The sequence below is a fragment of the Neovison vison genome, chromosome 13 (assembly GCF_020171115.1).
Source record: "Neovison vison isolate M4711 chromosome 13, ASM_NN_V1, whole genome shotgun sequence".
NCBI classification, from domain to species: Eukaryota; Metazoa; Chordata; class Mammalia; order Carnivora; family Mustelidae; genus Neogale; species Neogale vison.
The window spans coordinates 98,409,650-98,436,774 of NC_058103.1; the positions used below are offsets into that span (position 1 = coordinate 98,409,650).

At 53.8% G+C, this 27,125-nt stretch overlaps 1 protein-coding gene across 2 annotated transcripts in view; it reads right to left on the minus strand.

The window, feature by feature from the left end:
• Nucleotides 1-2,735: 2,735 nt before the first annotated feature.
• Nucleotides 2,736-27,125, minus strand: part of CORO2B (coronin 2B) — a 128,078-nt gene continuing 103,688 nt past the window's right edge. For both annotated transcript variants that reach the window (XM_044230457.1, XM_044230456.1), the window contains exons 3-12: nucleotides 24,933-25,049; nucleotides 15,593-15,742; nucleotides 14,786-14,950; nucleotides 12,825-12,941; nucleotides 12,590-12,694; nucleotides 11,972-12,068; nucleotides 8,684-8,796; nucleotides 8,270-8,360; nucleotides 7,919-8,058; nucleotides 2,736-4,730 (exon numbers count right to left, since the gene is read on the minus strand). In XM_044230457.1, coding sequence (XP_044086392.1) covers nucleotides 4,599-4,730; nucleotides 7,919-8,058; nucleotides 8,270-8,360; nucleotides 8,684-8,796; nucleotides 11,972-12,068; nucleotides 12,590-12,694; nucleotides 12,825-12,941; nucleotides 14,786-14,950; nucleotides 15,593-15,742; nucleotides 24,933-25,049 — 1,227 coding nt within the window. In that variant the 3' untranslated portion in view covers nucleotides 2,736-4,598. The remainder of the gene's footprint in view (nucleotides 4,731-7,918; nucleotides 8,059-8,269; nucleotides 8,361-8,683; nucleotides 8,797-11,971; nucleotides 12,069-12,589; nucleotides 12,695-12,824; nucleotides 12,942-14,785; nucleotides 14,951-15,592; nucleotides 15,743-24,932; nucleotides 25,050-27,125) is intronic.

Genomic DNA, 27,125 nt, shown 5'->3' on the forward strand with positions numbered 1-27,125 from the left:
AACCCAGGGACCTCTAGGTCTATGAAGAGGGTACTGGCAAGGGCAGGCTCAACCCAAAGGGGCTATCTACTAATGGGAAGTAGCTGGCGGTGTGACAGCCAGGTGTAAAGGAGGGACTCAGAGCCAGGAGCTTCTTAGGACTGCTCAGATCTGGCCCTGCTCACCTGCACCGAGTAAGGCTGACCCATTTGTGTTCAGGACCGAATTAAAATCCCAAGGAAAGACAGGCTGCAGGTGGTTTCCAAACAGAAACACATGTGCACAGGGAACAAGGAGCTTCTGCCAGCATCCCAGACAGGGCCCTCTTCCCCTCCCTGTTCCACACTCCCGCCGGGGAGGAAATCAATCTGGTAATGCTTCCTGTGGTCAGGGTAAGTGTCTGCTCCTGCTCTGGGCAGCCCCTGTGAGTGTGTGTGGCCCTTCATGACAGTAAGGCTGGGAAGCAGGGGCCTCGTGGTGGGTGTATTTTCACTATGACGCCATTTCCCAGAGTGAAAAAGCAGCCACATTCCACGTGGTCCACGGGCAACTCAGGTTATTTTGCTTAGCACCAGGAGAGTCTAAAAATGCTTCAAGCCCATCTCAGAGTCTCAGGAATCTGGCTGGAAGAGAACCCAGGTGACAGCAAATCCCCAAACAACCACTTACCCCACACTGAACCCAACAGAAGGGGAAGCTCGTTCCAGCCTCCAAGGGTTCTGTGTCCCAGGGGGTGACGCGATGCCCATAGATGGACTCCTGGCTGAGTCCCTCAAGGGCAGGCCTGGTTCCTTCCCATTTCTGGGTTCCCAGCACCCAGTACTGAGGAGATCCAGCTACTCAGCATGGGTAGGACTCTGCTGAAAACTCATGTAGGTGCCTGGGGTGCAGGACAAGGAGTTCTAGGCATGCCCAGGAGGGACCTCTCCATTGAAGAGAAGGATCTGAAGTTTAGCCTAAGATGTCCTCACCTGGAGCAAAGAAGGAGCAAGTAAGTGGTGGGCAACATGGCAATAGAAGCAGGTTCAAAGAGGCATAAAAGGGGCTCGCTTTCCTATGTTGTTACAATCACCAAAGCAACATGGTAGGCTAGGCAGTAGTAGCTGGCAGAGGGATCAGCATCACAGACAAGGCTTGGAATGTTTTCTAGTATATGAGAACTAAAGGACCTAAAGACAACCAATGAGGGACTGATGGGTTATTCAACAATGCTGCTGGGGAAATGGGCTCCTTGGGGGAAATGGCATTTGACCCTGACCTTGGATAATTTGAGCCAGCTGGGCTCAGAATTGGGGATTCAGCGGGACAGAGGCATACAGGAGACGGTTCTCCTTATCCATTCATCTGCTCCCCTGGACCTGGCGAGGAGGATGTCCCTGTCAAGGTAGAATGTGTCTTTCTCAGCATCCCAGCCAGGAGCAGGAGCTCTCAACAAACAGACTCTCCGGGACCTTAATTTTTTTTTTTTTTTCAAGCCCCGGGCTTGGTGCGTTGATCTAGAGCAGAAACTCTAGAGGTGTCTTTGTTCGAACTCATCTTTGACCAAAGTCCTTTCCTGCAACCAAACCCCACAAGATGCTGTTTTCCTTCTGACATATTCTGGTTTGCACTACTTGAATTGGACACTGGGTGCTCTTGGTGATTTGTCCCATTCTTTCAACTGCTGGCCTAAAGGAAACTGAAGTGTTAGACCAGGGAGGGACCCTAAAATTGTCTCAGTCCTCCATTTTATAGAAGGAGAAAGTGAGGGCCAGAGAGGAGTAGCGAGTTCTCAAGGTCACACAGCAGTCAGAGGCAGAACTGAGCCTGGATCACCCCTCCAGTCTCCGGTGTCCTGCCCAATGCTCCTCTGCCCACCCTTTGCCATTTCCTCTCCAGCCCTCTTTTCTGAGATGGTCCTTGCTTTCCTCTGGCTCTGCTGAGTTTCCTGTGGTGTCCACCCTGCCACGTGCAGTCTGACCACTCTGCTCCACGATGACCCTGTCTTGGTGAGAGAGGGAGTGTCTCCTGGTGGCCTGGCAGTCCCTGCCCACCATCCCTTGCCTCATGATGGGCCCCAGACCTCCCTCTCAGACCAGACTCTGCCCAGCACTGAGTCTGGCAGGGGTGGGAGGGCTGGGGGTGGGAACTGGGAGCATGTGGTCCTCCAGCTCCGGGCTCAGAAAATCTACATCTTTGTGTGTCTTCCCCATCATGCCAGCTTGAGCATGTCATTGGTATGGAGCTGACTACTCTTCTTGAACATGGAAATAATATTAGAACATAGCATGTAGAGCTGCTGTGAAGATCAGAAGAGTCAAGTAGACGGAAACTGGGAAGCGTCATTCCAGTGTCAAATACCAGTGTCCCCAGACCCCAAGCAAGGGCTGGATACAGAGCAGATGCTCATCGAATAACTGAAGCACAGTGGTCCCCAACTGGGGGCGATATTCATATCCTAGGGGATACTGGGTGACACCTGAAAACATTTTTATTTGTCACAGCTGGGGAGGGGCTGCTATGGCATCTGATTGGCTGAACAACTTATAGTGACAGGACAGCCCCCACAGCAAAGACTTATCTGGCCCCAAATGTCAGTGGTGTTGGTTCCAAAGCCTTGTTGTCGAAGTGTGAAGTGTGGTATCCGTAGGTACAGACATGGTTTGTTGTTCTGGAAAGGCAAGAGTCGCAGCTGGGAGGCTGACCGTCAGGATACCACAGTGACCAAGCGCCACGGCCACCGGGGTTAAATAAGAATGTCACACCCACAGGTGGGATAAGTTGAAAACATTTTATTTCAATTCTATCCTTGGGAGGCAGCATAAATAATCACAGAAGACCATAAAGGTCAATGGGGGAAGAAAAAAAAGGTCCAGAAGTATGAGGAGGGGATGAGAGCAGACACTGTCTAGCTGCAGGGGGCGGCAGGCCCAGAAACCCTGCTGTAGCTGGCCGAGAGGGTGGAGGGTTCTTGGAGGAAAAGCCTGAGGGCTGGGGCTTTCCCTGCCCAGGTGACCTGGGGGCTGAGGGCGCCCCGGCCTCTGTGGAGGGACGTACTAGAGGGTGGCCACGGGAAAAGCAGGTGTGGGGTAAAATGCATCTAGTAGATCCTAGCTCATGAGACAGGAGTGGACACCCATTTCTTGACCCCCAGGCCAGATCTTGCCCCCAGAACCGTGACTTTTCTGACAGCAGTGTTTACAGACTCTGTGGATAGTGGGAAATGACGGGAGCAAATAAGGAAACAAAAAAGAAAATGCGTAGAAGACCAGATGAAATATGGCGTCTCAGAGAGTCCTGTGACCTTGGGCCACGTCTGTGTCCTCATCGGCAGTGTGGAGAGAAAGCTCCCCACCTCTTGGAGCAGATGCGAGGCTTGAATGAGGTCCTACGGGTCAAAGAACCGTGTAAACTTTAAAGTGCTATACGGACATAAGGGGCTGTGGTCCTTCTACCAGTGTAAGGCTGAAAGTGGCTGAGACGGAAGCGGCGAGGGACAGGGGCAGAGCGGCCCCTAAAGTGATCAGACCCCTTCCGCCCTGTCTTCCCCAGGGCCAAGCTCCCCCTTCTCAGCCCTGGCTTCCAGGGGGAAGGGGCCTCATCGGGAGGGAGTCCTCTGGGGAGGGAGAGCACAGGGCAGGGGCCGGGAGCACTGGGTGGGAAGGGCCTCAACTGGGCAGTGTGGCACGTTGGCACTACTGGTGTTGGGCAGATGGTAGCAGTGGCTTCCAGTTCTCTTTCTCCACAGAGACGTGGGCACAGGGGATGTCCCCATGTGACTGGCATCTTGACGCGGGGGGAAGGGCCCGGGCCCGGAGTCTGGACGTGCTGAGTCCTGGTCCTGGGTTGACTTTTGACCTTCTGGGTGACTTAGTAAGTCACTTCCCCATTGCAACCCTCAGTTCTGTCCTTCGTAAAATGGGGACCCTATTCCCTACCCTGCCTACCTCACAAATTAAACAGGAAACGGGTGTTCCAAGAGCTTTGAAGAGAATCATGGGAAGGCAAGGGGTCATTATGGCCTTGGTGAGCAATCCTCTTAATTCCCTGAAGACAAGAGAGAGGGGGCAAGAGACAGAAAGGAGCTGGGCTGCTTGCAACCCTTGTCAGGTGAGCCAGGCTTGCGGGGCTGTCAGGGAAGGGAGGGAGATGCGGGGAGGGGAGGCAGAACAGCCCAGGCCTGTAATCCAGCCCTTACTGGGCCAACGGCAAGGGTGCTGTGAGCCCCGGCAGGGAGAGCAGAGATGTCCCTGCAGGCCCTTGGCAGGGGAAAAGTTCAAGTTCTCCGTCTACTGGGGTCCTGGCTTCACCCTCTGCTCCCTGATCCATTGAGAGTCACCCCACAAGGAGTCCATGGTCTTTCACCCCTCCAAGGGGCCTCTGAGGCTCCTGGGGTGGTGGGGAAAGGGGGGGTCTCCAGTGGTGGGTCTCCAGAAGAGGCTGGGGACTTTCCCAGCAGGAGGTCGAGAGGTCAAAGGGCAGCTTCCAGTCCTCAAGGTGGCGGGTGGGCGTCCTCAGGTGGTCCCCAGCTCCAGTCCCGGCTCTGTCTCTGGGGGCGCTGGAGAAGGGGAAGTTAAGGGGCGTGTGGAAACCGCGGAGAGATCAGAGGTCAGCTTAGAAAGCAGCCCTGCCCCGGGGAGCTAACAGTTCTTGGGGCTGTTGCGCAAGTTTTTCAGCTCCAGCTGCAGCTGCCGAATGCGGATGTCCTTCTGGGCCAGCTCCTCTTTCAACCGCCGGATCTCATCCTGCTGCCGGAAGAACATTCGGAGAAGCTGGGGAGGACGGAGAGGGGTGGCGGCGGGCAGGAGACAGCAGGTGAGAAGGCGATTTCTCGAGTGGGTGTCGCGCCTGCCCTGCCCCCGCCCACTGCAACCTCCGTCCTTGTCCCCCAGGGCCTCCCCCCCACCCCTGCTTTAGTGTCCCCAGAGGCTCTTGTCCCTGCAGCATGCCCTTCTCCAGACCCAGCTCAGGGCTCCTTCTTCCCTTGGGAGCCCAACACCGCCCACTTTCCCAAATATTTCGAGCGCACCTTTTAAGGGTGCAAACACAATACTCTTATTTACCCTTGTGAATGAGAACCTTTCTAAAATGCTTTGTATCCTTAAGGATACAAGGAAGCTCAGATACAGAACAGAAGCCAGGTTTTCGGCTGCGGGGGGTGACTGTCACAGCCGCCAACGTGCGCACTGTGCAGGGATTCCCGGGAGGATTGGGCATGGGCAAAGCAGAGGGATCGGACAGCCCTTCACTGGGACAAGTCCCTGGATTAACCAGACTCACCCCTTCCACCAGAAAACAGACTGTTAGATGCCAGCAAGACACTGAGCTCTGCAAGACAGCGGACCCCTTGAGGAACCCCAGCCTTGAACTAAATGTTCCTGATGCACACTTGTGAGGGTGCTCACACTCCTGGGTGTGAACTGCACGTGTTCTTGTAATTGTATACTTAAGTGAGATAGGATAGACACTGATGAAATAGTTTGAAAATGTCCCCATGAAAACTAAGTTGCATGCATTAGATAAAGGGGATGCTAATGGAGTTGCTCCTGACTTCGGTGCCAGCCGTGTAAACATAAGAGATCGGGAGCAGTGTATATCTTGCTTGTCCCATAGTGGTGACCCGGCTGTATGTGCTTGTCAAAACCTACGGAACCATACACTACAAAGGATGACTTTTACCAGCAGGAAATTATACCCCAATAAATCTGTCTTAAAGCAAGAAACAACAGGGGTCAGCTCTGAAAAAAAAAGGGGGGGGCGTGATTTATTTGTGAATAACATAACAGGATCCCAGCCAGGAATCTCCTCAAAGAGAAGTCTTCGTCCTGCATCAAAGTGGGATTTATGTATGTATGTATGTGTTTATTTTACTGTGTCAGTGTATGTGCTGTCAAAGTGAGCACTATTTACTTAATGCATCAAAGGAAAATTAATGGTTTGAAGAATATCTCTATCATTTTGATGATTCTTTAACTGACTTTTTTTTTTTTTTTTAACCAACAAATTGGTACTGGTTACATCTTTTTGGTGGGATGATGTACTCTGCCCCTGAACTCAATGATCCCACACACTCCTGTGGCTTCCAAGTTCTGAAAATTCCTCTGCATAATCTTTTGGTCAGCTTTTGTTTAAAAAAGCAAAACAAAACAGTGTTATTGAGGTGTAATTCACATACCATAAATTCCACTCATTTTAAGTGCACAAGGAACTGATTTTTAGTAAGATTCAGAGTTATATTAAGTTTCCTCCCCTGTATCAAGCCGCCAGTTTATCTTCCCATGTAGGCAATGTGTCCACCATTTACAGTTCAGTTTTCTAACTGGTTGCTCCCAATCCGCTAAGTTCTTTCCAAGAACAAAGTGCGTAAGCTTTAGTGTAGACAGATTGTGACATCTATGTTGCCTGCCCAGAGACCCTTGAAAATCTCCCTTTGGATCTTTTCTGTTCATAGAAACAAATTGTAGCAAAATGTTACTTGATTTCAGTGCTGCTCAACCCTGCTTCCTCCACACTGGGTACTAGAACAGAGCTCAGTCTCTTGTTATGGCCCACTGGGGCTATCCCAGCAACTCAGGTACCTTCTACCTTCTCAGGTAATTAAAAAAATATTTTTTAAACGGAAAATGCCAAATAGATAACCGTACATTGGTGTGATAAGAAACTTTTAAGATGGCCCCTGTGTTACCCCTCCCCTCAAGGGTGGTCTGGACTGGGTAACTTGCTTCAAATGAATAGAATACGGCAGAAGTGATGGGATGTCATTTCCAAGGTCAGGTTACAGAAAGACTGTGACTTCCATCTTGGACACCTTCTCTTGCTCACTCTGAGGGATGCCAGCTGCTATGTTGTAAGCTGTCCTACAGAGGGGTCCATACAGTAAGGACCTAAGGGAGGCCTCCGGCTGAAAGTCTGTGAGGAACCGAGACCCTCGGTCCAACAACGCATGAGAAAATGAGTCCTTTCAGTGAGTGAGTGAACTTGGCAGCAGATCCTTCCCCGGCCGAGCCTTCAGATGTGGCTGCAGCCCAGTTGCCAGTTTAACTACAAGGTCTCATGGAGACCTTGAACCACAGGCATCCATTCTGAGCTACTAGGAGATAATAGATGTTTGTGGGTTTAAGTCACTAAGTTTGGGGGTGATGTTTTACACAGCAAAAGATAACTAATACAGGAAGCCTCACTGGGCACTTCATATGGACCAGGAAGAGTGCTAGACCCTTGGGAAATTTCCTGTCTTATTCCTATGTGTTGTTTCCTGTCCCTACTTCACCATGAGAAAGGTCAAGAAACTTGCTTGGGCCCAGCCGGGAGATGGCAGAGCCGATTCAGATGCAGATGGGTCCATGTAGCCTTCTCTACTTCAGCTGCATCAGGCCAAGATCCTGGCCCAGGGCATGCATCTTTGAACCCTGGCCTGAGCCCAGCTTGGTCCCTGGTATTGGCACCGGAGTCTGGAGGTATAGTGCAAAGGAGACTTTGGGGAGCCTGGGTAAGACCCAGCCATGGCTGCCCCTGAATGAGCTGCCCCCATTCTACAGGGTGCAAAGTACTTTCATAAACACAGCCTCTCCCTCAACAAACAGGGAACTGTCAGACCCTGTCCTTGCCACAATGTCAGGAAGGAAGGCAGTGCTGAAAGGCTGAGGCCAAGCTTCCCTCTGTTAGTCCGCAATTTAGAACTCCTGTAACAGCAAATGACAGCCTCTTTCTGGTATGAGATGCGGGACTGCGTGGGTTAGTGAGGGCCGGGGTGGGTGTGGGGCATCAATATCCCTGTGTATCCCAGCCTCTATTTATTGGGGTCAGAGGCAACGGAAGCCAATAGCAGGCTACTTATGGTATTTGTCACAGAAAGAAAAATGCCCCAGATGCAGCCGGCTTAAAGGCCTGAAGCCCATAATTGAAATGTAAAGGTCTCGCTCTGCCAGGACCCATGGAGGTAATAACTTATATTCCTTACCTCGTTCTCTGTCCTGGGCGGGACATTCTCTAATAAATCTATTCCATTGACCACAACGCTCTTCTTTTCTTTGATGGGAGCCTTAAATACCATTTTTGAGGACTTCTTATAGCCTTCCTTCAAAGACATCAGCACGGGATCTACGGAAGGCAAGGGAAACGTTCATGTTGACAATTTGGTGATGTGTCAAGGGATGGCATCTCTCGTTCACACCATACTTGACAGCTGGCCAAGTGTGTGTATGGTGGGGGTGTCAAGTAGGAGGTTACACAAGGGGGCATTGGGTGAACCAGACTGAAGGCAAAAGCTGCCATCTCGAAGCCTTTCCTGGGGAGCCCATCCGTGGCATACCTCGGTTGATGCCCCCCAGCCATTCATCGGGGGTCAGAGCTGGCTCCGTGCCTGGTGTCATGGGGTAAATGTCTTCCTGGTAGGAATCCGACTGCAGAGGGGGGAGCAGAAGAGAACCAAGAGAACCCCTGCTCTTCGGCAGCCCCTCCTTGCTGACCTGCCACCGTGCTCCTGCTGTCCTGCCCCCAAGCCTTAGCACTCAGGCTTGGAATCCCCACCCTGCATTCATCAGCAAGGCAGACTGTCCCCACCCTAGAATGGTCCCCATCTGTTCCCCCGCCACCCCCTAAATCGGGCCTGAAGACCCCAGTCCATAGGACTTTCTTCTTCTGGGTTCCTCAGTTTTAGTCTGTGGCAAACCAGCAAGGATTCAATGTGGGGGGTCCTTCTGAAGCCCAGCATGGCCCCACTCACCCTCCGGGGCACGATCATGGAGATGGGCTCGATCAGGCCCTTGAGAGTCACCAGCTTGTAGAAGCGGAACACCTCGCAGGCTGACACGTCCAGCCCGTGCTTGGGCATGACCCCTGTGGACAGGCACAGGCAGCTCCATGGGGTCCCGGGGTGCCCCCAGCAGCACCCCTCCTCCCTGAGCACTTAGGAGGCAATGACCTATGCACAGGGCAGCAGGGGGGCTAAGGGCTGGGCTCTGCCCTGGGTCTCAGAGAAGCCCCTCAGGCCAGACCCACCTCACCAAAGGGCTTTAGAATTGGGGTCTTTTGTACCAGGAAGGAGCTATTGAAATAGCTGAGTCCATTCCATTCTTTGGATAGACGGAGTTCCTGCTGGTCTAGGGGAAGGGGCTTGCCTCAGGTTACAGAGTATGGCTAGGGCAGGGCCACAGAGCCTGTCACCTTCTAAAATAAACAGGCTTCCCTAAGCCTCTGTGTTTCTGGTCCTCAGAGAGAAGGAAGGAGAGAGAAACCTTCCCACTTCACCCTCAAGACTGAGACTGCTGTTCTGTTGTACATCTGGGACTGACAGAGAGTGGGTGTGCGTGCGCGTGTGTGTACTACCTATCCACGTGTGTGCACTAGCCACTGTTCCGAACAGTGGTGTCTACTGTATACCTACTGAGGAAACTGAGTGTGTGGGGTTAGGAACGCAAGCTCTGGGGTTGGACATACCTGATTCTGAGTCCTGACTCTGCCCCTCCCTCTGGCTGGGAGATCTGGGGCAAACCGCCACTAGGCCTCTTTGAGCGTCAGGCTCCCTGGCTGGTTAGAGGTGGACAGGATGACTCTTCATGAGTCGGTCAGGAGACTGAGCGGGAAGACGCTCGTTGACTGCCTGGCATCATTGTGAGCCCAGATAACGTTAGCTTCTTTTTCCAGGATGTGAACCTGATTTAAGTCTCTCCTTGACTGGAATGGAAGGCTACCCTTCCAGATAAAGGAGTTCTAGGAGCTGGAGGGAAAAACTGTAAAGGTACCCAAGCAGGATTTAGAGCCAGCAGACCTGGTTTTGAATTCTGGCTCGGCCACTTAGGATCTATGTGACTTGCCTGGAGTGAGCTACTCAACCACACTGAACCTATGACAAGTGCCTGGCCCTTGATGGATGCTCCACAGTGGCCAGAGGTGGGGGTGCGGGTAGGAGAAAGAGTTCTCCTTGGTTCATCCCTCCCCCATCTCTCTTCCTCAAGTCTTGCTGACTCTACTTCCTAAACACCTGCATTCATCTCCCCATCTTCCTGTTGCCTCTCCAGTTACCATCCTTTCTAGGCTAGAAGCTCCTAGGGGCCTCCGAACTGGTCTCTCGGCCTCCCTCCTGTCCTTTCCAAATCCGTTCTCCCTACAGAAGCCAGAGCAACCTTAGACTCACATTCCAGATCACATCATTCTGTCCTATCTCTCACCTGTCCACCTAAGACAAAGGAAACCCTCCAGCGCATTCCCAGGAAAACCCAAACTCCTTCCCCTGTGTGATGGTTAACTGTATGTGTCTGTGGGCTCAGGTCGCTCTCCCCAGGCTGGATGGCCATCATCCAATCCGCAGATGGTCGGAACAGAACACAGGCAGAGGAAGGAGAGAGTCACTCCTTTTTTTCCTGCCTCACCGTCTGAACTAGGGCAGCTCATGTCATCTGCCCTTAGACTGAGATTCACACCATCAACTCCCCTGCTTCTCAGGTCTTTGGTCTTGAACTGAATGATACCACCAGCTTTCCTGGGTCTCCAGGAAGCCAGCAGATCATGGGACTTCTTTTTTTTTTTTTTTTTAAAGATTTTATTTATTTATTTGAGAGAGAGAGAGCATGAGCAGGAGGAGAAGCAGAGCGAGAGGAAGAAGCAGATTCCCTGCTGAAAGGATCCTGGGATCATGACCTGAGTCAGAAGCAGACACTTAACCAACTGAGCCATCCAGGCGCCCCAATCATGGGACTTCACAGCCTTCATAATTGTGTGAACCAGATCCTCATAAATCCATGTATATATATTTATGTGTTTTATATATATAACATATTATATATATTTCTGTTTCTCTGGAGACCCCGTCACGAATACATCCTTCTAATCCATCCCATGGCATCTGGTCCCTGCCCTCAGCTCCAGATTCACATCCCAACTCTCTCTCCATTTACTACTATATTACAGAGCCTATACTTAGTCACACTGACCTCCATTCTGTTTCTAGAACATGCCAGGCTCATTCTTGCCACAGAGACTTTGCATTGACTGTTCCTCCTGCTGGCCCTACTCTTCCCTCTTCCTGCCTTTCAGATCTCAGCTTAAAAGGCCACACCCACAGCCAGGCCTTCCCGGACCACCAGGTCCCAAATAGCCTTGGTCACTCTCTGTTCTATTGCCTTATTTGAATCTCTGCCTGGATGGTCATAAATTCCTTCTTTATTTGTTTATTTTCTGTCTCCCTTTAGTGGAATATGAGCCCCACAAGAGAAAGGCTGGGTTCTGTATTATTTACCACTGTGTCTAGTGGCAGCGACCTGGTAAGTGTTTGTTGCATGACTATGTGAAAGAGCAGGAGGAACAGATGCTCTGCCAGGTGCTCTATCCAAGCTTTACAACAGCCTTACCTAAAAGGCTGATTTTCCCTATTTTACAGATGGAGAAACTGAGCCTCAGAAGGGTGAGGTATACAGTTGAATCCGAATGTAAACTTAGGTCTGACTCCAAAGTCCAGGCTGCTTTTTATTCTACTCGATGAAGAGGTGACAGTGAGGAGGTGGAGATGACAGAGGTGGGGAAGGCTGAAGTCACTGGGACCTCAGGTGTATCTCTGGGCCACCATCTTGCTGTCAGTCACTGAGGTGGATCCTTGGGCCCTTCCAGTACTGATGACCTGGAAGCTGGCTCTCAGATCCTATCCATAACACCACATCCCCAGAGGGAACAAGCCAGACTCGGGCTCCAAGGGAAGGAGAGGATGCAAAAGAAAGAAAAGGAAGCTGGAAGAAACTTCTTCCAACTGGGTGATTCCAACCCCGAACAGGGAATTGCTGAATGATATGTGATGCCAGTGTTCATTGATAGGAATGAACGTTTTGCTGCAAGACGTTAGTGGTGCTGGAATGTGGGGTGTGAGGAACATCTCACCCCTGACCTCACTCACTCACGACGTTCCATCAATCCTGGGCCCTCTGGGGAGACTGGGGGATGCAGTGATGGGGACCCATAGCCAAACGTCCGGTCTCTCGTTCTACGGTATCATAGCCCGGGAGACCTCTGGACCCCTCCTTACCTAGGCCTTTCTGCGGGGCTGGGGAGCGGAACTCCATGAGGTAACTCAAGAAGGGCTTCTCAGTGCTGATCTCGTAGTACCGGATATTTCCGTCTCCCTGGGGGGAGGGGGAGAGGGAAGGAGGTAAGGAGAGTGAGGGGTGGTCCCAAGGTCTGCTGAAGACGCCTCTGATGTGTCTCAGGGGTGGTCTAAAGACCAGGGAGACCTGGTCTCTAGACCCGGGGCTGGCCACCACAGGGCACTGAGAGGGCTGAGGAGGTTGGGGCGCCATGTGTGGAGACAGCACTTCTGATACGTGAGGCCACATTTGCCAAAGGGTGCCTGTCAGCTGCCTCAAATGCCCCCATGAGTCACTGTCCTCTACACTTCTGGCTCTGATCCTTATTCCGGAGTAAAGCCCACCCCAGGGCTCCTCTGAAGTCATTCCCAGACACTGACCCTTCAGTAGGAATGAATGGCAGACCCGAGGGCAGGTTTGGAAGGAAGGGAGTGAGAGCCTGAGGGGAAGACCAGAGAGGATAGCCTGGCTCTTCTTAGGGGGCAGGGCAGGAGCAGGGGCACAATGGGGTAGGGTCTCCCACAGGCTGCCCGTGTCTCCCACCCCCCATCTTCTACTACCTTTCCAGCCAGGTAGAGCATGTGGGTATCAGCATCGTAGAAGGGGAACAGGAGGCCTGACAGCCCATCAATTTCCTCCTCGATCAGGGGCATGGACAGGTCCTCCTGTGGGGGGTGGGTAAAGACTGGTATCAGCTTATGTCCAGGCAGGATGGCACCTTACCTTCCCCAACCCCAGAAAAACCCCCAGAGTGACCACCCTTCTGTGTCACCATCCGACGTCCCAGTTGCTGACCTGGTCCCAGAGGGCGATTTGTCTTGTGTTCCACCTGGAGACCCCTGTCGTGAGAAGCCGTTTCATGTTTCCCAGGAACACCACCCGGTTCACTCTGTGGTTTTTACAGTTTGCCTCCTGGCGGGGACAGAGAGAGCTGGTAAGTCAGGGCCCCAGATGCTAGAGAACTGCAGTGGGCTGAATGGGGCTCCCAAAAGATAGGTCCAGGCCTTCATCCCTGAAGCCTGTGAGGGGTCCTTAACTGCCTTGCATTAGACAAGTGGGCCCCAAAGGTCATCACGAGCATCCTAGTGAGAGGTAAGAAAAAGGGAGGCACTGCTGACACACAGAGGAGGTGATGGGACTCCAGAAGCAGAGACTGGAGTGAATGCGGCTGCAGGCTGTAGGAGGCAAGGAAGGGCTCTCTCCAGGACCCTCCAGAGGGAGTGCAGCCTTGACTTTGGACTTTTGGTCTCCAGAACTGCAAGGGAAGCATTGCTGTATTGCTGCATTGCTGTAAGCCACTGATGGGGGAAATTCCTTACGGCGCGAGACGAGACTTATGCAGGTGCCACGGAGCAAAGGGGCCCTGGGGCCGGGAATCCAGTCCTCTCTGCGGCGGGGGGTGGGGTGGGGGGATGGGAAGGGAGAGCAAACGTCAGCTGCACCAGGTGCTCCCAGCGAGGTCTCTCCTCCAAGCCTCACGACAGTACCTGCTGGAGGGGACCTCTGAGGTTGAGGGTGAAGCTCAGGAGCACAGGGGCCTCCCTGGGTCATTGCTCCATGACGTGCTTCACCTGGGGCTTCTTCTAACAGGGCCATCCTCCGCCTCCTTGCCCCCCTGCCTCTCAGTTCATGACCCTTCCTCCTCCTCCTAATGCATAACAGTCCTTTGCTGGGATGAGTCAGCATCAGGTCGGAAACCAGAGGCTGGTGGAGGAGCAGCGCAGAGACCTAGGCTGGCGTCACTTCTGGTGCTGCCCGAGGAGGGTAGCACCCAGGAGGGCCACCTCCACGACCTGTGTCGTGTCTGTAGGATGGAGCTTGGGTTCTCTGTTCCTCTGCTCAGTGCAGGCTCTGGGGGCCACTGGCTGGGCTCGAATGCTAACCCCAGCTGTAACTGAACTTCCATCTTGAACCCTCTCCAAGCCTCGGTTTCCCCGGTGGGAAGCAGGAAGAGTAGTTGTGCCCACCTTAGCAGGCTGGCAGGAGGATTCAGGGACACAGCGAGCTCAGTGTCAATGCTGCTGGGTACTAATGATGCTAATAACTCTGAGTGTTATTATCTATAATGGTAAGTAGTTGATGACTTTCTGCTCCAGCAATTTCTGACTCTTCTAAGATAAACAGCACCAGGTCAAGCATCAATCCTTTCTCGAGGAGGAGATAAACCTCACATTTGGTTCAAATTTTCCACCCCACCTAACCCTGTGACTACACGGCAGGTGCTCAGGAAGTGTTTGTTTCTTACTCCCAAATGGCATCTAATCCCTTCCCCACAGTCAAGACCCAGGAGACCCAGTGACCAAGTTGGAGCCAAATTCACCAGCAGCCTCCCCACTTGGAGCTGTCCCTGGGGGCCGTGCCCTGAGCCATCTCCCTCAGGCTTGTCCCACGCAGGTGGCTGGGCATTGAGTCCAAAGCCCCCTCCTCCTGGCCCCATGATGGGGTTTGGGTAACACCTGGGATTTGTGTGCTGAAGGGTATCACCTGTGCTGCCTCTGAAGGAAGCCAGAAGAATCCCATCTAGGAAGAGGGGTACGTTGGGGATGAGAAAGAGTACTGAGGTCCCTCCCCACCCAGACCAAGGCAGGGTCCCTGTGAGTTGAGAAGAACCCAGAACACAGGGGCTGGTCCACAGAGGTGCAGGGCAGGTGCATGGGAGAAGGGGAGCAGGCACAGCCATTTCCTCTAGGCCTGATCGAAAGCCACAGCCCAGATCCCGACATCTTCCCTTCCCCTCAAAGACTGTGGGGCTTCACCTGCAGGACACGGCCAGAGCGGGGCTCGATCACGCGAAGCTTCTTGTCCTTGCACGTGGTGGTGAGCAAACTGCCGTCTGTGTTGAAGGACATGCAGAGGATCACGTCCGAGTGGCAGTCTATCATCTTCACGGGCTCACCCACGTCCAGGTTCCAGATGAGGACCTGCGAGGGTGGGCATGCCAGAGGCGTCTGTCCCCAGTCTGCCCCCGAGGGTCCTGGGAGAGACGCCCCATGTGGGGTCGGGGTGTGCTGGGAGGCAGGACAGGAGCATGAAACTCTGTATCGAAGGCTGAGGCTCCTCATCCCGCAAATCCTCTACCGTCCCTTGGCAGAGCCCAGCCCCAGCCTGAGGAGCAGCTCGGTTTCTGCTACTAGCGAGAAGGATTAATGTCCCTGGCCGGGGTCCCGTGGTTGGCACACCTCTTTTGAGGGCACGCCATTCTCCTCCCTCCAGCAACTTTGGTTGCTCCTTTTTCCTACCAAGAGGGCAGTAGCCACTTCTCGATTTAAGAAGTGGCTCTGGAGAGGGTCTGGGCATGGAGTGGGCATTCTCTTCTAATCTCTTAGGGCTAAAGGAGCCAGAGAGGTGGCCACTGTGGACCCCAAGAATGACAGGGTGCCCCGAAGATGCCCAGCCCTGTGGAATGAATGAATGGATGAACGGACAGATGAACGATGTTGGTCTACAAGTTCAGGAGAGTAACAGTGATCCTTATAGGCTCCTAAAGAGATCCCCGCCAGCGCCCCCCTCCCCTCAACCCTGCACTGAGCTGCTCTGGCCACAGTGGCTGCCGGGCTGCTCACCTTGTAGTCATAGCCGGCACTGAACAGGATGTTGTTGGTGGTAGGGTGCCACTCAACCAGCCCCACGCGCCGGCTGTGCCCGTACAGCTCCAGGAGAGCCTCAGTCATGTTCCGCTTCAAACCCCCCTCGGGGATCTCCCAGATCCGCACCTGCAGAGGGGGACGGGGAGCCGAGACGAGACTGGGTGGGCAAAGGCCAGGGGAAGCCCCTGCCGGCCCTCTCCCTCAGACCCCAGGCTCCTCCAGATCTGCGCCATGGGGCACTCCTTGGTCGGTCGGGTGGGCAGAGCCTGACTGAGGCCGGGGGAAGCTCCAAAGTGCCCGGCACACACTAAGCAGCTTTTGGTGAGCGTTGTATTAAGTCTGCTTCCCTTCCCACGCCCTTCTAAGAGCTCTGATCTCAGCCTCAGCAGCTCTGTTGGTTTCACACAGCCCTGTCGCTCACTCTGCTCCTCACCAAGGAGGACTCGAGAGCCCAGGAAAACCCATCTGGGAGGCTGGGAGGCCCAGAGTCTCTCCCGAGAGGTGAGGCTCCAAGGGCTGGAGACTGTTTGGAGCCTGTACTAGGAGGATGGGCAGAGCCTGGACACAGCCGTGATCTGCAGTCTTGTGGAAGCTCATAAAGAAGCAGAGAGAGGGGCACCTGGGGGCTCAATCAGTTAAGCATCTGCCTTCCAGCTCAGGGCCTGATCTCTGGGTCCTGGGATGGAGCCCCAAGTTGGGTTCCATGCTCAGTGGGGAGTCTGCTTTTCCCACAGCCCCTCCCTCTGCCTCTCCCCTTTGTTCATGCTCTCCCAAATGAATAAATAAAATCTTAAAAAGGTGGGGGGCAGCAGAAAGAGATGATGAGTTGAGAGGAAGATGGGACACAGGGAGGAGCAGACCGCAGAGACCATGCGTCCCCGGAGAGAGAGTGCGCAGCCTCTCTGCCATTTTTGAGCACCTCCCAGATCACTGATCAGCCCCATGGGTTTCCACCTCCCAGGGGCCAAACGTACTCTGCCTAGTTGCAACTGTTTCATTCACAGATGGGAGAAGAACTCTTTGCCTAGCCTTGCCTCCTGGTGGAATAAAATGAGATGCTGGGTGCCTAAGCTTGTCAGCTGTGAACTGCTCGTGAGACCTAAGGAATTCTAATCCTTTCTATAATCATTGTCATCACGAATGCTATTGATTATGCCCTGACCAGAAAGGAAAGAGCGTGCGTCTCTACAGCATAGGGCATCCTTGAAGCAAATCGTTTGAAAATCTGAACTCCATCCTTGCCAGTAAGGAGAAAAACTGGAAAAACAGCTTTGAGATACCATTTATAATTTTCTAAAGTAGCCAACTGGGAGGTGGGGTGGGGGAGAGCCAGTGCTGGCAAGATTGTACTGGAACTGGTGGATGAAATGGGCGTTGGTAGCATTATAAATCAGAGTCACTCTTTTGGAAGCAATCTGGCAATCTTTAGCAGGAACCATGAAGACATTTATGTCGTATTCCTTGATGTGGTAATTTCACTCCGAAAATCCGATAGAAGCAAAAATCTCCGTGCATGAAGGTGTTCACCGCCACGCGGAAAATTTAGAAATATTAAAGTGACCAACATTAGGGGAACAATTTAATACGTTGTGTTATTATGCAATATTGGCTGTTCGGTGATAATTCTGAAGCCTATGAATAAACGTGGAACTCTAAGATCAGTCCTCGGAACAGGGGGGATGGCTGGGAACTGGGGGTGCCCCCGAGGCGATTCCTGTGGTGGTTTCCCTTCTTGTTGTGTTCCCTGAAGACCCAGCTCTGCTCATCGAGACACGGGAGGCATCAGGGTGAGAAAGGCAAGTTCAATCAAAGTTTGGGGTCACCCTTCAGTGAACCCTTCTCGATTTAAAAAACATAGCCATGGGGCGCCTGGGTGGCTATTTGGGTTAAGCCTCTGCCTTCGGTTCAGGTCATGATCTCAGGGTCCTGGGATTGAGCCCTGCATCGCATCGGTCTTTCTGCTTAGCAGGGAGCCTGCTTCTCTCTCTCTCTGCCTGCCTCTCTGCCTACTTGTGGTCTCTGTCTGTCAAATAAATAAAATCTTAAAAAAAAAAAAAAACAACCAAAAACCAAAATGGTCAAGAAAAAGTTTATAATTAGGGGGCAGTTTAAAACATGTTTCTGACAGTGCAGTCCCCTGTGGTTGCTGCAGTTCTCCACAGAGAGCTGGTGGCTGGGGGAGGATTGGGGGAGCAAGGTGACACAGAGGGGACCCAGCAGGACCCATGGTTTTCCCTCAGCAGGCCCTGTACAATGGCATTCCGAGATGAGGTCTGATCTGGAAGTGGAGGAGAGGCTGGGGCAGGGACCCGTGTAGATGACTGTGTAGTCACTAACAGTCCTCTTGCACCCCATGCCCTAGAGGAAAATAACCCTTGAAGAGAGGAGACCAATGCTCTGGTGGGACATGCACACGAGGACACACGCCCGCATTGCACACACCCTCCCCTGCCCCCACTTCTTTCTCTTCTACCCAAAAGAAAGTTGTTAGTTTACATGTATTCTTCTGGAACTTGCTTTTCTCCTGTAATAGGTAGTAAGCATCTTTCCACCCTGGTACTCCTGGATTGACCTTCTCTTAGTGAGTGGCCGGAGAGACATCTGTTGCCTGACTCTGCCATGATGACTTAACCACTCTCCATTTACAGACACCCAGGATCTGCCTTTGTCCTTTGTCCCTCTTACAAGTCACTCTATGCAGAACAGCCCTGTAATACGAGTTTGGGTGCCAATACTCCTGTAGGGCGTGTGCCTCCAAGTGGCTTCATTTTTTACTAGCTACTGTGAGACTGTCCCCAAAGCTGTCCCAGTTTTCGCCAACAGAGTCTGAGAGTGCCTCTTTACCCGCGGCTCCAACTATGCCTTCAGAAATAGACTTCTGCCCACCCAGCAGGTCGAGAGTGCCATCTCACTACCCGGGCTTGCATTTCTTTGCTTCCCAGAACTGCTCGGCATCATTTTCTGTGTTCCTTGCTGGCACTCGAGGAGGGAGCTCTAGAAGTCTTTGGACTCTAGAGGATGAGACTTTGCGGGTCAGGGTGACAGGCCTGTGTGGAAGCGTTTAGGGTTGAGAACACCTTCTACTGTAGCTGACAAGTGAGGACAGCTGACAGGTGTGTACCCATGAACACCGAGGCAGTCGGTGTCAAAATGTTGACTGAGGCAGGAGAGCGGCCTCCGGACTTTGAGAAAGATCTCCGAAACAGAGAGGAGAGCCTGATTCGTTCCACACTCCCTTCTGTGAGCCAGACTCCTGCTAGCCACAGGGGTCTCGCTGAGCAGCCCCTGTGCCCGCTCTTGAGCAGGGAACCCATGGACACAGAACTGGAGGGGCTTTGAATCCAGTCTTCCGGGGGTGGGGGGAGGTCAAGGGTGGGAGCGGGGGAGGTCAAGGGTGGGAGGGTCCGGGAAAAGCAAGGCTGAAAGACAGCGTGTTGGCTTAAGCTTGAAAAGAGAGCTGGGCAGGCGGGGTAGGGGAAGGGCGGTGGGGAGGGGGAAGGAGACGGAGAAAGGAGCAGCGTGCACGGGTATGGGCATGGTGGGTGGGGAAAGTGCAGGTGGGTCAGCCTGACGGGTGTGGAGGTAGCAGAGGAGGCCGGAAGCCATTGTGTGTCCCACCAGGTCACCGAGGCCTTGGGGGAGTCTCAGGAAAAACCCTACCCCTCCCAACAGCCTAATTCCTGAGTGTCCAGCTAACTGAGGCACATCATCCCTGGGTAGTGTCCCCATGCCAGGAGAAGGCAGAGGCACAAGGGAAACTGAAGTGAGGGTCCACTCAGGCTCTAAGTGGCTGGATGACCCGGGAACACCAGGTGACCTCTTTGAGGCTCAGGTTCCTTGTCCAGATAACCAACAGAGATATGCCCACCATTTAGAGGCCTGTAGGTTAAACTAAACTGGGCTTTGTGTCCTTGTGAGTCGGAGGCTTTCTAGCCAGATAAGCTGACTCGTTAGGAAGAGAGCTCTGCCCAGGAACCCAAGGGCTAAGCCAAGGGGCTGGGGAGGGTGGGCTGCGTCTGTGCCCTGGTTCAGGCTCTAAACTGAATCCAAGTCTCAGGGAGCAGAGGCCCACAGCAGGAAGCCCGAAGAGCCATTTTCACCAAGAACTGTTAGATGTATATCTACTGCTACAGCAAATAGTTGGCCATAGGCACTCCGAGGAGGAGCTGGAGTTCCCAGTGGGCCTAAGTAGCTGGAAAAGGAATTCCAGTCCCTCCGTATTCAAGGAATTTGTTTGAAGCAAAGAGAGGATGGGTGTGGGAGGAGCCCTGTGGATCTGCTCAGTGGCTGCTTCAACAGGAAACTTGATAGGGCCAGACAAACCGGATTTCTGGAAGGAAGGGGTGGAGAACTGTGGCAAAACGCTCCCTCTAGCAAGCCAGCAGGGCCCCTTCTTTGACCCCTGGGTCAAAGTCAATCCAACAAAATATGCTCCGTATCTGCCGGGGTCCCACATACTAGATGCAAAGCAGCTCACAGTTTCGTGGGGGGAGACAGCAGACTGCACAGACAAGGCTAAGGCAAGATGGCCGATAAGAACGGTTAATAAAACTACAAAACCAGGGACTCCTGGGTGGCTCAGTTGGCTGGGCAGCTGCGTTCGGCTCAGGTCATGATCCCAGCGTCCTGGGATCGAGTCCCGGGATTCTCCCCCTGCCTCTGCTGCCACTCTGCCTGTCTGTGCGCGCTCGCTCCTTGCTCTCTCGCTCTCTCTCTCTCTGACAAATAAATAAATAAAAAATCTTAAAAAAAACAAACAAAACCCCCCCGCAAAACTACAAAACCAAGTGTCTCTGCCCTTGGGGAGGGGTCAACAACGTGAGAGCTTTGCAGGCTGACAAACTCTGTTCAAATCCAGGCCCTGACAGGTAGCCAAGGCCTCCCTTCTCCCCTGGATTGAACCTGACACCTTGGCCCTGTTATTCCTGCTTATCTATTCCCCCAAAGAGAGCATCTCCCCAGCGCGGGGTGTCTAGACATCACCCTTCTGGGGGCACCGACAACCTGCCAAGCCATCGCACTGGACGGCTGACTCCTCCATACAGGGGTAGGATCTTCTAAGCCCCACCTTGGTCTTCCCTGCAAGGAACAGGGCCTGACAAATCCCTTTGGAACTGGAGCCAATGGAAGAATCCTAGAAGCCCAGAAACCTTGCCATCACCTCAGCAGCCGGCTCAGCAGTGAGTCAGCCCCCCGACTTGGAGGGAGCCTGCCAGTCCTGACTCTGGCCGGTGGTGAGCTGGGTAGACGGGGATTCACCCCTGTACTCCTGGTTTAGAAGGGGTGGGGGATTTCTTTCTTGGATTTTGAGGTTCACCATTCAGCTTAGTCCTTCTTTTGGAAACCAGTGACCAAAGACCTACGCAGGGCTCAAAGAGCAAAGACTGAAAAGCAGTGGAAGGAGCCCCGGGTGTCTGACTCCAGCTCGCTGACTCCCCAGGGGCCCTAGAGTTCTCAGTAGACAAGAAACACAAACCATTGTGTATTCATTCGGCTCTGATGCTAAGTCCAATACGAGCTCCATTTGACGGGAGGGCAACCTGTGCCCAGAGAGGTAGAGAAACCGGTTCAAGTTCACAGGCCTGGGAAGTGGCAGAACCTATAACCCATGGACTCCTGAGCCCAGCAGCTGCTTAAGGACAGAGGCACACTGCCACTTGCTCTGCAGTACCAGGTCTGTGGGTGAGACCTTGTCAGGCTGTCGACCTCTCTGGGGCCACTGTCCTTCCATCTCTGAAAGGGGCATGGTTCCGGTTCCAAGCAGTATCGGTTCTCTAGTGTGCATGTGCGTGTGTGTGTGTGTGTGTGTGTGTGTGTGTGTGTGTGTCTAGAAGAGAAGGGCAGGGTGGTGGGTGGTTTCTGGCTGCTTCCTGCAGGGCTGACATCCTGCCCCATCCCACTCCCAGCTCGCTGGGGAGGGGCATGCTCTCTGGGAGGTGGGGGTGGGCTGGGAGGACAGCCTTGGATAAAGAGTGGAGCTCAGTCCACCAGGGAGAGGGGCCTGCCTCCCTCTCCCCTCTGGGACCACTCATTCCCTCTCCTTAGATGTCAGAAACTTCTCCCTTTCTCTGCAGCTGCTGGCCCTCTGGGAAGGCTAGGAACACGCGGCTGGAAGCCCGTAGAGCCTTCCCTGCCGCCTGCCATCCACCCTCCCTAGCTGCCGCAGAAGCTATAAAAAGCACAGCCGTTCAACAATAGGTGACATCACCCAGTGGCAGAAAGAACTGGATTCTGCCAGATGCCAGGGAGAGTTATGGCCCCTACCTCTCCCGCAGGACAGGAGCCCACTGGGAAAGGGCCCGGGTATGTGCCCCTGGAGCCCTGGGGGGATGGGGTCAGACTCCTGAGGCCTTCCTCATGCTCTGAGGAGGGGAGGGCATGGGGCATGGATCTCCCTGGAGGTTTTCCAGGGGTGGGGGGGTATGGGAAAGGAGCTGGGGAGCAGGGAGGGCTTGCTGGTCTGTTCAATGTCCAGGCAGAGGGCAGTGGAGGGGTGGGGGGTGGGCAGAGACATGGAGACCTGGGCCACACCCACTTCAACAGCGACTCCCCAGCCCCCATGAGGAGCACGGTGCCTGGCACTCTGTTCTGCTGACTGACATCAGCCTGGCTCTGGATATCATGTCTGCTGGGCAGTAAGTTGACCATTTGGGCCAGCACGGGTTGAGGGAGGCCGTCTCAGGGGCTTGCCCCTTGAGGTGCTCTGAGGGCAGCAGGGATGTCCGTCCCAACAGCGCTGGTGGTGTGGACAGGCCTCCTCACCTGAGCTGGGGAGTTGCAGGCTCCTTCCCCTTCCGTGCCACCCCTCCCAGGCCCTGCGGAGGATGCCTGCCCGCCCCACCCCCCCACGGCCGTGTGCCCTTGGTGGGTGTGCGGGCTGGGCCGTGCTCGGAGAAGCCTCAGAGACATCAATACTGGGTGGTGGAGCTGCCGGCCCTGCGCAACTGCGCCTCAGTTCCCTCACCTAGAAACCCAGGACCATTGGTGAGGAGCTGAGGGGTACCGGCCCTGCCTGTGCCCCGCCTTCCCGTGGGACAACAGGCCTCAAGGACCTTCTCCAGGAGGGGCTACTCCAGCCTGGGGGCCTGTTAGCTCCACTGGCCCCTAGGCCGGATGAGATCTAATAGGGCTAAGCAGGGCTCTGAGCTGCTGCTTAAGGACCAGCTGGACTGGTGGCCAGAGCCACAGCTTGGTTCCTTTCTGGACCAAAGACTTAATCCCCTTCTCTCTGGCTCCGTGGTCCCCGGCCAGCCCTCCCCGCTGTGCCCCCAGGCCTGGGGTCCTTTCCCTTCATCTCGCATTCCTGCCAGCCACACTCCTCCCTAGGTAACCCCCTCCTCTTGGCCGAGCCACATCCCAGAGCTGGTTTGGCTCAGGGCACGGGGTGGTGGGGCCCTCCTCCACAACGGCAGCCGTGACCCCCATCCTGGTCCATTAGCTCCCCTACCCTGATCCCCTACATATGTCGAGATCCTGCCCCCTAAGCTGAGAGTATTGGGAGGTGGGGGTGTCTGGGAGGTGACAAGGTCATGAGGTGGAACCCTCAGGAACGGGATTAGTGCCCTTATCAGAGAGTCTCCAGAGAGACCCCACACCCTCCTGCTGCCATGTGGACATAAGACAAAAACAAAAACAAGGCCTTCCCTGACCATGCTGGCTTCTGATCTCAGACTTCTGCCTCCAGAACTGGAAACAGTGAACACCTGCTGTTTACAAGAGCCCCCAGCCTGGTGTTTTGTTACAGATGTTTGGGGACTGAGACCCTCCCCCAAGGCCTGTGCCCTCTCCCCTGGCCTCCTTCCACCCATTCTCTGCCAGCAGCCCTGCTTCCCCAGGGCCCAGCTTTCTCGAATTCCCTCCCCACAACACGAATCCCACTTCCCCGAGCACGAGCCCTCATCTGGCCTCCACGGCCACAGTGACTTCAGTCTGTGTGGACCTTCAGCACGTGGCTTGTGATCCTACCCTTCTACCGGTAGTGTTTCTGGAGAAAGACAGGCATAGACCCCTTTTCCTCCTCACTGCCACTGGCACATCTCACCACTGCTATGACACGGAGGTGCAAAACTGAGGCCCAGAGAGGAGTCACCTTGGTCACCCAGCTGGCAAGTGGGTAAGCTGAGATTTCATCCCGGTCCGTGAGATCCCACAGCCGAGATCCGTTTGAAGAAGGCCACCCCCGGGAGCGTGGAGGGCACACTGCCGTCCTCCCGTCAGTGGGTACGGACCTGAAGACAGCTGCTTGGCTAGCATGGTGGGCGCCGGGGCCTAGCACTTTTCCAGAACCCACAGCGTGGACACCTGGTTTATTAGCCGGGTCCCTGGAGAAACAGGCACCTGACTCACTCCCGTGTGAAATAAGGTGCTGAGTGAGAACCGGGCAGGGCCATCTTGGTGAGTGACCCTCCCAGCCTTGCCCTCAGTCGGGCAGAGATCTGGACCCGACCTGGAGCCTGGGCAGCCAGCGACTCCGAGAGGCCTGGCTTATCTGTCCCTCCCTTCATGGAGCTGCCCACTGCTCGTCTCCTTCCCCGCTGGCTGCCCTGATGAGGGGGCCAGGGGCTACTAGCCTGGACTGTGGGGTTTGGTGTCCTGACGAGGCTTGGTGGAGCAGGGAGAGCAGGGGCCGGGCGGCCAGCAGCCCTCCTGTACTTTTTAGCCTGGCCTTGCCTGACCCTCAGCGTGTGGGTGGCAGTGGCCGTGAGGACCAACAACACTCCAGCTCAGAGTGGAGGAGCTTGGTATGAGGGAGAGCGTATCTGCTTCCTCATGGCTGGTGACAGGGGCCCAGCACCTCGGCAGGCAGAGACGGAGCCGGCTGTGGTCACCACATGCCTCCTTGAGCTCCCTGCGCCCCAAAGAGTAGGACTGGCCACTCCTCCACCTGCCATCTCTCCCGCTGGGCCCTCTGCTCTCCGCCCCGACCGCTGCACCCTCCAAGCCCCGAGCTCCAGTGGCATCCTGCCCAGCCCAGGAAGGGCAGGAGGGAAAACACGGACAGGGAGGAAGGTCTTCTCTTGAGATGAGCGCTGAATCACATCCCTAAACTTTGTGTTTTAATTCTCACCTACAAAATCAACACCTCCAAGCTATATCACACTAAAGGCACAAGATCTGTCAAATATTCATGGATTCACTCTCTCGGTCCTTTTCCTAACTCCCTCCCCATCCTGGGCCTGGCTGGAAGATGAAAAGAAGACAGAAGAAGGGCAAAGGTAGGAGAAAGAGAGGAGTTTAGGAAGGGAGGCCTCCAGGAGAAAGCAGGGAGGAGCCCCCTGGGGGTCCACTCTCGTTGGGGATCACCCCTCCTGCTCACCGATGTGTCCTCTGAGCACGAGGCAATGATGTTGTCAATGAATGGGTTCCACTTGATGTCCAGCACGTTGCCTTGGTGACCACAGACCTTGGGGTAGTTGGGTTCAATCCTGCCCGTCTGCCAAGGAGAAAGAGAGGGAGAGAGAAGAGGATTAGTTTGATGGTCCTAGGGTGACCCTGAAAGGAGAGCCTTTATTGTGGGCTTCTAAACTGGACTGGAAGGTCCCCAGGACCTCCCATCCTTTGCATCCTTGCCTCAGGCTGGTCCAAATTGTTCCATGGCTGTGTTCTCCCTAACACCGAATGGTAATGGGGAAGGGGACCCACAGCAGAGCGATAAGGCAGGTCTGCTGTTAGTCCACATGAGTTCTTTGTGCAAATCAGGAAAAGGTACCCCTTCCTCAAGTAAAAAAGTTTAAAGATGCTCTTACTTGCCTGAACAACCAAAGCCTAGTGGGCAGCAGTCCTGGCAGCCTACATCTCCAGACATGGGGGCATATGTACTCTCCCCAGTGTCCATAGTCCCCCCACTGCCCTCCAGGGGAGGATGTCCTTCCTGCTGCTCCAGGAGTCAGCAAAGAGGCCTGAGTCTCTGGGTCCACCTGAACGCCATCACATAAGTCACTCTGCCTACGATGTGAACAATGCCACTGCTAGATATGGAGCCTTGTTCAGTGTGCATCTTAAACAGCTGTACACAGTGCCGCGTGTTTCAAAGCATGGTCTATGGAGGCACACAGGCCTGTGTTTGAGTTACAGCTCGGCTACCTTTTAGCTGCATGGCCGTGAGAAAGTCAGTGAAGTTCTGTGAGCTTCAGTTTCCTCATTTTTTTTTTTTTTAAGATTTTATTTATTTATTTGACAGAGACCACAAGTAGGCAGAAAGGCAGGCAGAGAGAGAGGAGGAAGCAGGCTCCCTGCTGAGCAGAGAGCCCGATGTGGGGCTCGATCCCAGGACCCTGGGATCATGACCCGAGCTGAAGGCAGAGGCTTTAACCCACTGAGCCACCCAGGCACCCCAGTTTCCTCATTTTTTGAAATGAGGAGAGTAACACCAGCCTCTGTCTTTGGTGAAGACTGAATGAGCTAACGCTTAGCAAAATGCTTTGTGCGGAGATTATCATTACCATAAATGCTTAGTATGTGTTAGTAGTAGTATTATCATACAGATTAGATAATAACACCTCCTCCAGGAAGTCTTCCCTGATTCCTCAAGGGGGAAGAGCTCCTGCTCTGTGTGCTCAGAGCATTCTAGGCCTCCTTCTATTACAGACACCATCAGGTGCAATGACAGCCTGTTTCCATTTGTCTGCGAGGAACTGAGGACAGAATCTGTCTCTTGTCTGATTATCCATCTCCTCACAAGCCTGGCATATGCTATGTGCTAGGTGCAGGACCTGAAAGGCGATCTTCAAAGGGATGAATTCCACAAAAGATGAAACAAAGAATGTGGGGGAGGGGGAAAGGAAGGGAGGTCCATGTTTAACAAAGGGAAGGAGAATTATAGGCAGAAGCTGTGTTTCCATCCTCAGGACTTTTTAATATTAGGTTTGGGGAGCATCTGAGGAAATAGGGAGGATTTTCCCAGTCACAGTCCATCGGCTGATGGTGGTTAGGTCATTGGAGGTCCCTCAGGTAGGCCATACCTCACCCCCCTTTTTGGCTCCTCAACAGACTAATGAAGAAGAGAATAAATTTTTGCAAAGCCTCTTTGCTTCATGTGCCTTACGCTTCACCAGCACGATGTGGCAAGAGTGACTTCAGAGTGTGTCCTGCTGTAACCTCTCCCCACCCAAGTCCTGCCCGCATCTCTAGCCACTCATTTTCAGATCCTCTGACTTTTTGTGACACAGCAATGGTGAGATGGGTGGAGAAGAAACAGACCCAAGAGCAAATGACAACAGCACAGAGCGTGAGAGATGAAGCAGAGAAACGGGGGAGGGAGCATCGATCGGAGGTGTACAAAGGGGAGTTTTGTGGATGCCATGCATTGTGGGAAAATTACAGAATGGAGGCGAAGGACAGCTAGGGAGTACCACCAGCAGTTAGGAATGGGGTCCCCTTTGCCATTCTATGGGGGAAGCAGTTAGAATGGGGATACCTTTACAGTTACCTTTGGGCTGTTGGACTTTCTTTAAATGAGACTCTGAGCAGAGACTGAGCCACATGTGCCCATGGCATTCGTCAGGGTTAC